Here is a 13582-nt window from a genome sequence, read left to right as displayed (position 1 = left end):
AGTAATGGAAATAATCTATATCTTAAGTGTTGTGGTGGTTACACTGATACATTTTTCTACCTGCATTGAACTGCACACTTAAAGTAGATACAGTTTATCTTATGTAAAGTCTACATCAAAATAGGAGATTTAAAAAGCAAACAAAAATAATAGGATTAGAATTATAAAAATGTAAAAGTAATCTGGGCTATTTAATTATTCTTAAGAAAAGATCACTTAAGGATAAAATATCCAAGAATTACATATTAATAGATTATTTAGAAAATCTCCTCTGTTTATCTACTTCTTATTCACATTTTAATAATAAAATGCCAGAACACCTACATATCAAATTCACAAGAAATAATTGCTTTTACAAATCATAGTCATGTTCATTACTGGTAAGATCAAATAACTAAATTTGCTATGCATTCTATCACCTATTTCTATGAGAATAAGACAAGTAACAGCCCAGTAAATTTATCTCCAGGATTTATACAGAAAAGTACCTTAAGTTACTTGAAAAGATGGGTACAAATTCAGCTCAATCTCATGGCATCTTCAGGTTAAAATAAAGATCATAATTTTTATTATAAGTCATTGTAAAATGTTGGTGTTAGCAGAGAGTTACACCAAGTATATTTTATTACACTTTAATTTTTTGAAAATTCATAGTGTATTTGACAGTCTTTCAGTTAGCAAAAATAAAAAAATCTATAAAAACAGATTCTCTTTCTCAAAATATTCTTGATAAATTGTAGTTCTCTTCTACTGAGCAAGTATAACTAATTGCCAAAGGTGAAATATTTGTAGTAATTCAGTGAATTAATTTTATAATTATTCATCCATTTTCACAGTCTTCAGCTTGCTATATTTCTTCTAAAATTCTTCTCTAGGTTTTTAATTAAATGGTTTGCTTCATAGGTTTATATAGTGAATACTGTTATAATATATTTTCTGTACAAATATTAATTGAATTAACTGAAGCAAGGTTTCTCATTTGAGGAAGCTGGGCTAAAAACATTTTTTTTCCTATTAGGATGATTTTAACTGCAAATAACAGAAAATCCTGATTTAAACAGACTTAAGCAAAGAGGAAGCAAGAAATCCAAAGATAGGGCAGTTCCATGCATAGTCTGACAGGATTCCCTTTATGTCCTTTATAATTTTCTGGATTTTATTTTTTTTTGTATGTTGGTTACAGGATGGCTGCTGTACAGCCAGGTACAACTTTGTCCAGAGGTAGAAAAGGACCATCTCTTCCCTAAAGCCTTTCTCAGAATCCCCTTCTCATGTCTCATTGGCCAGAACCCAAACTGACAATGGAGATGGGACTACCATAATTAACTTAGATCAATCAAGATAATTGTAGCCTTCCTTGAGTCAAAAGGGGAAGGGTAAACCCCTGAACAAAATCAGGAGAGCGTGAGTGAGATAGAGAATGGATGTTGGCAAAGCAACCAAGGGTATTGTTATAAATGTGAAGAGGTTTTATTTTACTTCTGAAGGACAGTACAAGGTCAGTGCTCTGGTACTAGAAATAATTAGTTTTATTTGGAAAAAATTTTTTCTAGGATCATACATACTTATAGCATAATTTTATAAAATTGGTCAGAAACTTTATTTGCTAAGTTTATCAGACTTAATAATGATATAAAAATCATGATGAAATGCATGTAAATTAGACATAATATATACTAATTTTCACTCATTCATTAATTCATGATATTCTTATGACAACAGATGTCTGTCAAGCACTTGGATAGAGTGATGAATGAAAACAGCTATGGTCCTGTTCTCATGGAGCTTTTAGTTTAGTGATGGAAAAAGACATTTGTAAAATAGGTACATTATTAAATGTGGAGTAGGTGGCACAAGAAAATCTTCTGAAAAGAGTCAAGCATGATTTATTTGGGTAAATACGGAGGACATTGAGGATAATATCTTTTTCAAGCAGAGAGAATAGCAGAAAGGATTCTGTGATATAGGAAACGGTGAATTCCATGAATGGAAAGGTCAGTGTATGAGGGGCCTCATAGGACAGGTTAGAGATATTGCCCCACTCCTCACAAAAAAGTGATGAGAAATCGTGTAAGGGGTTTTAGTTAGGAGTGGAAGAGAGGGTAACCAGATTTAGAGTTTTGAATAGATCACTTTGGTGCTCAGTGGAGAACAAGCTGATTGGGCCAGGTAGATGCAGGGAGAGACAGTTAGTTAATTGTCGCCAGAGTCCTGGTGCCAGATAACAGCCTGGATTAAAGTGTAGCAATAGAAATGGGGAAAGTGGGTGGATTTCTAAGATTTTTTGAAGATAAAATCAACAGACCCTGATAATAACTTGAGTACATGAGGCGAGGGACAATGAGGTGTTAAGGTCATTAAGGATGACTTTGAAGTTTGGTATTTGGTAGACATATCAATTTGGAAGTTGTAAGTATGTAGATAGATGGAAGACAAAGACTTTAAGGGCACTGATTAGATTGTCTTAAAAGAGAATTTAGAAGGAAGCAAGAAGGGGGCTAGGACTGATCTTGAAGACCTCCAGTGAATGAATAGAGGAGGTTGAGCCCATGAAGAAGACACAAAAAGCAGGAGAAAAATTAGCAGATTATCATATTTCAAAATTCAAGAGGGAAAGGAGTTTAAAGAAAGAGGAAGTGAACACACAGTTTTCAAAGATCAAAATCAGTGAGATTTAAGAAAATGTCTTTTGGATTGTCAACATGATAGCCATTGGTGATATTCGTGGGAGTTATTTCAGTTAAACAATACTGAAAACCAGACTGGAGTGGCATGAGAATAGTGGGAAGAATGGAAGTGGAAAAAACAGAGCATGCATAAATCTTTTAAGAGATTTAGTTGTGAAGAAGAGTAGCTAGAGGGAGATGTGGGGTAAAGTAGGATTTAATATTTAAGATAGGAAAGACTTGATCATGTTTAAGTGCCAGTGGGAAAAATCTAGTTGAGAAGTAGTTGAGAAAAACAAAATGATGGATAATATATACTGCTTTAAACGTGGAGAGCAAATGTAACTGAAAACATAGGTGGAGTATTGGCCTTAGATAGTAGCAGGGACTCCTATAACATAACTAGAGGAAAAAGAGAGGCTGGGTGTAGAAGTAGATAGGCTTGTAGCCTGATAGCAAGAAGATGAGGCTTTAATTTTCTCTCTATAGGAGGTCATGCTATCTGCTGAAAATAAGGAGAAAAACAGGGGAGGAGAAGCTGGGTGGAGACAAGGCGAGCACTGATGGTTTGAAATATTCACTGTGGTGAAGGGAGAGAGATTTGACCAAAGAAATGAAATAGAAATGACTGGGCAGTATTGAGGAAACATGGAGGTTGGTGACCTTGAATAATGGTAATGCCAATGTGTTCATTTGTGTGACTTTCTCCAGAAGCACGACGCTTCTTGGTGTGTGCATGGAGAGTGGATAATACGGTCACCCAGAATTAGGATTTTTGTGACAAATCTTATCCACAAATGAGGAAAGATGACTAGAATAAGGGGAGATGGTACACTTGAATGTCAGGATCTTCAGGGAGACAGGATTTGTTTGTTTTGTTTGTTCAATCAGAGGATTGAGGAGAAATTATCTTGAAATAGCATTGTAAGTAACACTTTCCAAACTTAAACTTGTGTGAGATGAGAGAATAAAATCCCAGTGTTTGCAAGGGCTGTGGACAAATTAGTGAATTCAGAAGAAAGCCTGGTTTCTTTTAAAAGAGGCTGAATGTTTAGTCAATTTTGTCTATTAGGAGAAGCATTTTTAGAGTGGATAATGGATGAAGGGGTTGAGGCTAATGTATAAAGGACAAGAAAACATAGAACTTTATGTGAATGATGATGCAGTAAACTAGGAGTAGGCAAACTTTTTCTATAAAGAGCCAAACAGTAAATATTTTTGGTTTTATGGTCCATAAGTTCTCTTGAAACTACTCGACACTGTTGCTGTAGTGTGAAAATTGCCATAGAAAATTGCCATAGTGAATGAACAATATGGCTATTTTCCAAGAAAACTTTATTTATGGGTACAAACATTTGAATTTCATATACTGTGGAAAAGTGACAAAATATTATTTTTCTTTTGATTATGTTTTTAACAGTTAAAGAGGTACAAACAATTCTTAGCTCAGAGGCCATATAGAAATAGACTGTGGCCAGAATTGCTGACCCCTGCTAAAGAGAGTGTGTGGGGAGGTGTAAATCAGGGCTTACACTGCTGGGCATTGATTTATAGAAACATGTTAAAAGATATCCAGGTTCTTTGTCTTTGAGGAGTACACCGTTGTTGGAACTGATGGCTTGTTGACTTGGCTCACTTGGCCTGCATTGGTGTTGAGCTAAGCATACTCTCTCACCTGGACTGGGCTAGTGACAAACCAAATCCAGAGGTTGTAGATTGTATAACTTTATCAACTCCATGGTGGCCATTTCAAAAGCTGCACCCTGTACCAGATGTGCCCTCGGATAGAGGTGACTCCAAGAACTGTAAACAAATAGATTAAACTAAAAAGATTTTGTGGAAAATCTCTCCCAGGTGCTTGTCAAGGAGAGTCTGGTTTTACAACATGATGGTTTTAAATTTCAGTATCAGAGGGTTCTCTACAATGTTAGCTGTAAGAAATTAATGAAATGTGAATTTGTAAAAGTAATATTTTAACAAGCTTAATAGGTACAGATTACTGGAAATGTCTTAATTAACCTTAATATTATAAGAAGATGGCACCATTAAATACTTTTCAATTGTGAATTATAAGAAGGGCCTTGCACGTAGAGGCTTCATTTCAAGGCTTTTTACAGAAATTTATATCGATATGAATTTATATCACTGATAATTTACTTTGAGACAATGATTACTGAAGGTTGGCATTGCTTAAACGCTGCAAGGATCTTTTATCCTGAAAGTAGGAGGAATGACAGTGTTGCTGATGCATTATTAATTTCTAGTATCTGAATTTCTAATGCCACTTTTTAAACTCTTAAACTCTTAAACTCTTGGCTTGCACAAATGTTTGTACTGATGTTTTAGTACAATGAAAAGAGGAATCTTTGAGTCAGAAAGCCATGTAATTTTCTCGACTGATTTTTTTTTTAAGACTCAAAGACAGCAATATTTGAAAAAAAATTTTTAAATCATTGAGATTTTAGTTGAAATAAATGGGATGGTTTTTAAATGGCTCATATTTTACTTAGTTTAATTGGTAAATTATAGCCTTATATCCTTTGGAGGATATTTAGATATCGAACCTTCTCTAATAACTAAGGAATGTAATTTGTACCAAAGTGCTTTGTTGTGCTTCTAAATAATAGATTTGTTATATTTAGAAATTGAGAGGTAAACATAAAGAATGGAAAGATCAAGAACCTAAAGAGGAGGCTACATCTGTTTGGGGTCTACGGGACCAACTATAGATCCTTAATAGTATTCAGAGAAGTTTGGCTAAGGGATTATATACTGAATTATCTCCCTTAAGTAATTCTGATTCAGTGAGAGTGGTAGTGTTGGTATGTTGGTATGTATTTAATTTAGCCAGAGGTCACTGTGATAATTATAGGTCTTTTTTTTTCCTGTGTAGGTTTTAGATACTTGCACAGTGAAAATGAACCTAAATTCACCAGCCAGATATCTTTTTGATTTGAGCGGCAGAAAAATTAAAGATATTTCAAAAGGTAAGTGGCAACGATTTTGTAAATTATATGATAATATTTTGAAAGGCATTTACATAATTCTGTTTTTACTTTATACATTTAAAAGGAAAACAGATATAATAAAAACAGTTTAATTATAACATGGATAATGTCTTTCTTATAGAAAGGGAAATCGTGAAAAGACATTAAGATTTGGGGAATCTTTTATTTCAGCATATTTTAGTCCATTTGGGTTACTATAACAAAAATATCATAGTCTGGATGGCTTAAACAACAAACATTTATTTCTCTCAATTATGGAAACTAGGAAGTTCCAGATAAAGTACTAGTTGATTCAGTGTCTTTTGAGGGCCTATTTCCTGACTACTAGATGGCTGTCTTCTCTGGGTCTTTACGTGGTAGAAGAGGCCTCGACTCTCATGACCTAATCACCCACAAATACCATCCCATTGGGGATTAGATTGTAACATATGAATTCGGGTGGGGACACACAAATATTCAGTGTAAAGCACAAAGCAAACTTAGATTTTTAAAAAATTGATGAGTATTTTAACCTTAGTAAGCCATAACTTAACAAAGTGATACATTTTTCATAATTTAACAGACTCATTTCTATGGTATACAGCTTTTGAAAGAAAAAATGAGAAATTGCACTACTGTATGTTCAGGTAGAGATTTAGAAAAATGTTTTGGTTAACATCTAGAGGTTTTGCAAAAGTTACAATATGTGCTTTAAACAATTTTATTGTATGTCTTTGCCAAGATATGAGACTTCCATCTATATTTCTAAAGGCACTGAGTGGCTAGTCTCTGAATAAAAAAATACCATGATTCTTCATTGGTGCTATTAAATTACTTTTAGTAGTAATTGCCACTGTTAGTTTACTTTTTACTTTTACTTTCTACTTATTAAAAATTTACTTTTTATTATTTTAGTAGCAATTACTATTATTTTAATAATGCTATTGTTAGCACTATTAAATATGCTGCTGTTATAGGCCTATTACTTTATATAAAACTTAATTCCATGTACCATATACTTTAACTGCAAGGCTAGATCCAGACAACTCTTAAATGATTTTAGGATATGGCTATGCTGGATACTCCCATTTGTTTCTTACATCCTTGCTTGTACTCTATAAAAGCAAACTTTCCTGGCTTTAACATCCTTAATTGATACTATCGAGTGGTCACTGTGATATTTTTATACTTACTGTTTATAACTCTTAAAATTTTTTTTGCTAAGGATAATATATATGTGCGTGCATTTAGAAAATAAATCTACTTTTCTTGGTCGTTTAAAATATATCTATTAGATATGATAGTTATTTTTAATTTTATTAAGAGCTTCATCTGAAGATTTCAAAGTACTTGTAGACAACGATTATCTAGAAGCATTAGAGAGTTATTTACTCTGTCTTACATATGTAACACAGGGAATCTTACCTTATGGTGTTTTTGGGGGTAGTGGGATGATATCATTAATAAAGTTGATTTTTTTTTTCGCATTTTTTTCCTCCCTCATCACACTGGCTAAATTTTCTATGTGATCAACAATATTTTATAATCACTCTTAAGCTTGTATTAATAAAATAAATAAATAACACTTTCTTAAGACCCTATCTAGCTTTGAATTATTTCCAGCTCACCTGTAATTTAATTTTAGATCTGAGTACATTGCTAGAATTGAAACTATGAGGTTAAGATGAAAGTTTTATATTTAGAAAGTTGATTTTTTTCCCCCCTTTCCCAAATGTGGTATAATAGAATTGCTTATCAAAACAGAAACTCTCTGACTCTGAGGCCTGATACCTCATGGATGCCAGAGGCGTTCGGATTCATGCTTCATGCTTCACATGTCCCAGAAGTGTGTTATTATCGCATTTTAATGCATGCCTTGCCCTGTATTTTTGCATACTTATAAAAGCTTATGCCAGCTGAAATTAGCCTATGCAACTACTAACATGTGGAAGCATAACACGTTCACTGGACTTAAAATACTTAAAGAAGCTAATCCTGTTCAAGGAACTTCCAGTCTGTAGCACCCTAGTCACTTAGCATTAGGTTGCTGCATTTCTTTTTTCTTTGTTTGTTAGTGTGATTTTGTGCATCAAATGATTGAGTTCCCTAAACTTTTACGTTTGATGGTCTTCTGAACTTCAGCTTGGGAATGGTCAAGGTGGCTTAATTTACATAAATGCTAATACTCCAATGTGATGTAGAACTTTTTTTTGCTTGCTTGATCTGTATCAGATCAGAAAAAATCATTTAGTAAATTCTAATGTCAAAATCTATCAGTTACTTTTTATTTATAAGCATAGATTAGAAGTGTAATTGTACCAAAGGCTAGAAGTAACACAAAATAAAATATCTTATATCTCTTCTCTTTTTGGAGTTAGATATATTTTCAAGTTTTCTTCATATGCTATGAGAAACAAGCACATTTGACACGACATTAGACTACTTTTACTTTATCAAGTCTAATAAAACCTTTAAAAACTCTTAAGATTTGCAAATTGCAGATTTCTAAACCATAGAAAAACTTTAACAAATAAATTTATATTGTTACTCGTGGAAAACTTATTTAGGATGGCTCCTGTATAGATATATTTTTTCTGTAAAGGACACCTACCCACTATGTAAAAGTCATAGTCAACATGATAGTATAACATTGCTGCTAGGATGTAATATATGCGTGAAAATGCATTCTGCAAAATCATGCCCACCAAAATAACAGGGTTAAGAGAAACATAGGGTTGAGGAAGACTATTCAAAATCTATGTACCTTTAAAACCAGAGTACTAACTAAAAATAATAATTAACTGTGGAGATTATGTAAACAATCTGGATAGACATTTCAGAGTGATGCTTCAGAGGATATTAAAACTGCACAAAAACAATAGCATGTGAGACAATGCAGATGCAAATCAACTAGAGGTTTGAGCCAGTGGGGCTTCCTTTAAGGAAGTCACAGGAGGAAGCAAAACTCCTACAGAGTCATGCAAGGCCGGGAATGCACCTTTTTGGGAAAGGAACCTTAGTGCAGCAGCCAAACTAAGGTCTTTTTTTTTTCCTGCTAAAGAATAGAATTCTATTCCTACTCTCTTGACCTCCTTGCCTAGGGAAAAACGTATTCACCAGCCAAACTTCCATAATAGAAGACATTATTCTTCTATTTACCAACCACATATGAGCTATTTGGTGTTACAGAATTATACAACAGTGGCAGAATACATGTAAATAGTGTCACATTTGATGGAGTTATATAATAACACTCTCATTCCCTCTAACATTGCCCCAATTTTTGTTCTCTTAACTTCTTTGGCTAAATTATTACATTATGATGAATCAGAGGAGTCACTCTCCCACCTAAGAAAGTAGATCCTCAGTCTCTTAGAACCTTCATGCGCTGCTGTTTAAATAACCAAACCCTGCTCTCGTGGATCCTTCTAGATCTTGGTAGGTAGTATGAAATTTACCATAGAAAATTCTATAAAGTCAATTAACTTGTCTCCAAGGCCGTGCTATGGAACATTGAACTTTCGCTTCCTATTTCATTTCTCCCTAAAACACTGTCCAAAATAGTTATGTGTTCTCTGACAAGTTCGTTAGAGATTCTGCAATGAGATTAAATGACAGAATTAACATATTTGAATCACAAAATTCAAATAACATAGAGATACTCTAACTTTAAATGTTAACTCTTGCCCATAATCAATTTTTTGTGAAGAAATTAAATTCAAGGAATAAAAATCTCAAAGAAATTAAAATACAAAATTTTTAAGTCCACACAGAAGTGAATTCCAAAATGAAATAATCTTATCTTTGTGAGTTAAAGTCCAATAAAAGTCCAAACTCCTCTAGTTAAAATTCAAAGAAATAAAGTCCCCTCTAATTTTTATTCTTCTCAGTGTCAGCCAGATGGCTTCTGGATGCCTGGTTTGAGCTGGAGTTTCTCCAGGAGCTACCGTCTGGGCTCCTGCTGTGGGTGTCATCCCTCAGGACCTCAGAAGTTGAGTTGGGTCTACACCAACTTTATCATGTGTCCCACTTGCAACCAAACCAAAAGACAGTCACAATATCAGCCCCACACCCAGCACATTCAGAACAGCAGTTAATCCCCAGTTTTAAGGTGGCCATTCCAAGCAAAATGATGTTCCCAGGACCCTATATTTTTGGTATGATCTGGACTCATGCGACTATTGACAAAGACCATAGCAGAGACTAAGGGAAGGAAGTCAAAGAAGAGAAAACATTCTTTATGTCAGTCTTTCCAAGATGCCAGTTGATTTGTGCTGTTGAGCAGGGTCAATGACCTGTGCCATAACTTGTTGGGAAGCAATTTCCCATCAAGGCATTAATTATAGCATCATGTATTTATACTATCTTGAGGGAAAAATAGACCAGTGCACACTGTCTCCTCTCTCTAAAAGGCTGCATAAAATGTTAGTTAAGTGCTCTAAATTTCGAGCCAGGGTTCAAATTCCAGCATGTATTACTTATTGTCTGACCTTGGATGGATTATTTAGTTTCCCTGAGAGTCAGTTTTCTCATCTGTAAAAAAGAGATGATAGTATTTATCTTAATAGGTTGTTGTACGTGAATTATATGTGAAGTTGTTAAACAAGTATCTGACGGTTGGTAAGCATTATATAATTATCATTATTATTGCTGTTATTATTATTATTCTTCTCAAAGAGGTACTGAGAATGTTGTATTCTTGAAACATTTGGAAAATTCATTGATTACAGATCCAGTCATAAAGACTTGTCTGAGGTACTGGTATTTCCCTTTGTAAAGTATTCCAAGCATCTAATATGTTTCTTCCTCTGAGTCCTGTGTTTCTGGACTGCGTGCTGAACCTCGGGTGAGCCCTGTCTGGTGGCATAGCACCCACCTTGTCTTGGGAGCAGTATTTTCAATCCTGGGTCACAGTAGCTGCTGTAACAGCTATGGTTATGGTATTATTTAAGCCTAAGAAACCTACTTCACAGCTCCCCCCTCATCTCCACATTGATTCCAATTAGAGAATAACTTTTGGTTATTTCTGAATTGAATTAGCTATTTATGTTGTTGAGGCTCATGTTCTTACGTGCCCAGTGAGAATGACCACTACTGCCATTTCCTACTGAAGACATGGTATTTCCTCAGTTTTTTAATGCTCCTGATCTTGAGTTGACATTTCTGTCCTCTTTTTCTGCAGTATTTAGGATTTGCCTCTGGGGTTTGCCTCTATTGTACTCCTGTTCCTTTCAAAAAAATTCCTTTCTCTAACATGCTTAGGGCTGCATTGTTTGCTACAGTGGAGTTCTTGTTTTTCTTTTACTTTCCCTTTGCTTTCTGGTACACACTTGTGTTTTTCTAACATATTTCTCTAGATATATTTTGCAGAGTCTCATAGTGAGAGATCTGAAGTCAATAAGTTCCAAGTTTGTCAATAGCATCCTTTGTTCAAACCAGTCTTCTCTATTTTCACCTCCCTGAGTTAAAATCTCATCCAGGATATATTTTCCCACCGTCTAACATCTAATTTAGATCTGGATTCCTTGATTTATTATTGTTCTGCCTGGATCCCTGTAATATAATTCACCTTGTCATTGCCTTTTCTTAATCTTAGGCCCATAAATTTTTAGAGTTCACTATGTATGTATGTATGTATGTATGTATGTATGTATGTATGTATGTAAAGTATTTTATACTAATTGTCCTTGTATCCCCTCTCCAATTTATTCAAATTTTATGTGTACTCTTTGTATAATTGTCCAATCCTTAAAAGAGATTCTCTAGTTGTTCTTACTATTAATTTATCTGTAATGTAAATGCCACCTCTTCACAGTATTCTGGATTCTAGATCCTCTGGGGAGTCTGAATTTGTTCTCCAAGATTTTATTTTTATTCCTGTTAGGTTTCACTGGGCCCCAGTTACTGTTTCTGATTTTGTAAGAATTAAACTATTTTCACTTTTTATAATAATATCTTTAAGAGCAGTTAGATTTGCATGTATCTCCTGTACCCTTATGTCTGGCATTCAAGATCTCGGTTTCTCTTTTTCATATCTGTCAAGTGTGTATGCTTAGATCAGATGTTTACCTTTAGTTTGAAACCTCTTTCCTCCTCCAGCTAAAGAAGGCCCGTCTTTGTTTTCCTGCATGCACTGCTCTATTCTGATAATAAGATTGAAACATTTTATTTTTTTACATTATTTTCAATTAAAGTATAGTTGACGTACAATATTATATGAGTTTTAGGTGAACAGTTACTCAACATTTATATACCTTACAAAGCAATCACTGTGATAAATCTAGTAGTCATTGTCACCATACAGAGTTATTACAATACTATTAACTATATTCCCTGTGCTGTAGATTACATCCACATGGATTATGAGTTTTATAAATGGAAATTTGCACTTCTTATACCCCTTCATCTTTTTTACCCATTCACCCTCATGTTCCCTCTGGCAACCACTAGTTTGTTCTCTATATCTATGAGTCTATAAGATCGAAACAGATTTTAAACCATTTTACTTTCTCTTTGATTCCTTTAGCAAATCTGATTCCTAGATTTGTAATACTTTCATCAAGTTGTTTCTCTACCTAAACTAATGAAGATGGAGTCCTTTTTATAATAAATCTGTCATCTTTTTGTAGGTGACACTGTAGTTTGGGTTTCTGAAATTTAGAATCATGGTAAAAATTTATATGATAAATCAATTTAGAACCAAACTGGATTGGTGGAGTTTACTTTGAAAGTTTGTGAATAGACTATATGAATCTAAGGTCAGCTCATCCACAATTCATTGCTCTTCAGAATGCAGTTTTAAATAACATAATGAAGACTTGAATTTGAGACAGGGGGTCTAGTGCTGCCTAATCTGGCCTGGTACTAACAATTTAAAGATAGAACTTCACTGCAGCACATGTAGAACTCAGCTGCTGTCATAGTTTAAAGTCCTGGCTTGCAGATTTGTTTACAAAACACAGAAAAGCAGCAAATGTTCTACATTTCAGTGCCTAAAATGACCTAATCTCAATCTCGTACTTGCCTTCAGTGTCAGGTGATACTGAAGAGTAAGCACCAGTAGCCTGCACAGTAGGGCAAGCATGACTAACTAGGAGTGCTAGGGCCTCCACTGACAGCCTCAGTATACTAAAGCTATCATCCATTCCTTCTCGGCTGGCATTTTCTGAAAGCCAAGGCTATTGGAAAACAATCCCAGCTGCATTTAGGTTGAGACCCATCAAGTTGAAAATTCTACATAGCCCTTGCCTATTATAAAATTTCAGGCCAACCTCCGTATTCTCCATGTACAAGCCCTTTGGTAAAAATACAACTTCAAAATGGTAAATTCATTTACGTGACCCTATATAAGCTGCCATATACCACCAAAGTTAAAAAGCAAACAAACAAAAAACTCTCAAAGTCTTTGCATATTAAAGCACCATCAAAGCGTGAAGTCACCTAGTCAAAGACCCTCCATAAATCTCATTTTTTTGTGTGTTACTTGCTTTCCAGAATTACTTGTGTATTGCTTATAAGAATGTAAAATGGTGCAGCCAGTTTGGAAACAATTGGTGTTTCCTCCAAAAGATAACCATAGATAAACATAGATAAACACATGGCCCTATAATTTCACTCCTAGGTATAAACCCCAAAAGAATAGAAAACAAATAATAAAACAAGGACATGCACATATATGTTTATAGCAGTATTATAGATAGTAGCCAAAAGATAGAAACTAAATATCTGTGAAAAGATAATGTAGAAACATATATAGTCTATACATACAATGGAATATTATTTAGCCATGAAAAGGGGTGACATACTGATAATGCTTTGATGAACCTTGAAAATATTATGCTAAGAAGAGGAAGCCAGATACAAAAGGTGCCATATATAATTCCATTTATGTGAAATATCTAAAATAGATTCTATAGAGACGGAATGCAG

General features: G+C 34.3%; 1 protein-coding gene across 1 annotated transcript in view; it reads left to right on the top strand.

Moving 5' to 3' along the window:
• The window catches only part of DCDC1 (doublecortin domain containing 1), a 370803-nt gene that overhangs the window by 60184 nt on the left and 297037 nt on the right, over positions 1-13582 (top strand). The window contains exon 7 of the mRNA XM_025044147.1: positions 5560-5653. Within this exon, the coding sequence (XP_024899915.1) occupies positions 5560-5653 (94 nt within the window). The remainder of the gene's footprint in view (positions 1-5559; positions 5654-13582) is intronic.

The sequence above is a fragment of the Pteropus alecto genome, unplaced genomic scaffold (assembly GCF_000325575.1).
Source record: "Pteropus alecto unplaced genomic scaffold, ASM32557v1 scaffold71, whole genome shotgun sequence".
Taxonomy (NCBI): Eukaryota; Metazoa; Chordata; class Mammalia; order Chiroptera; family Pteropodidae; genus Pteropus; species Pteropus alecto.
Note: the sequence above shows the minus strand (reverse complement) of the source record. Positions and strands in the feature narration are given on the sequence as shown.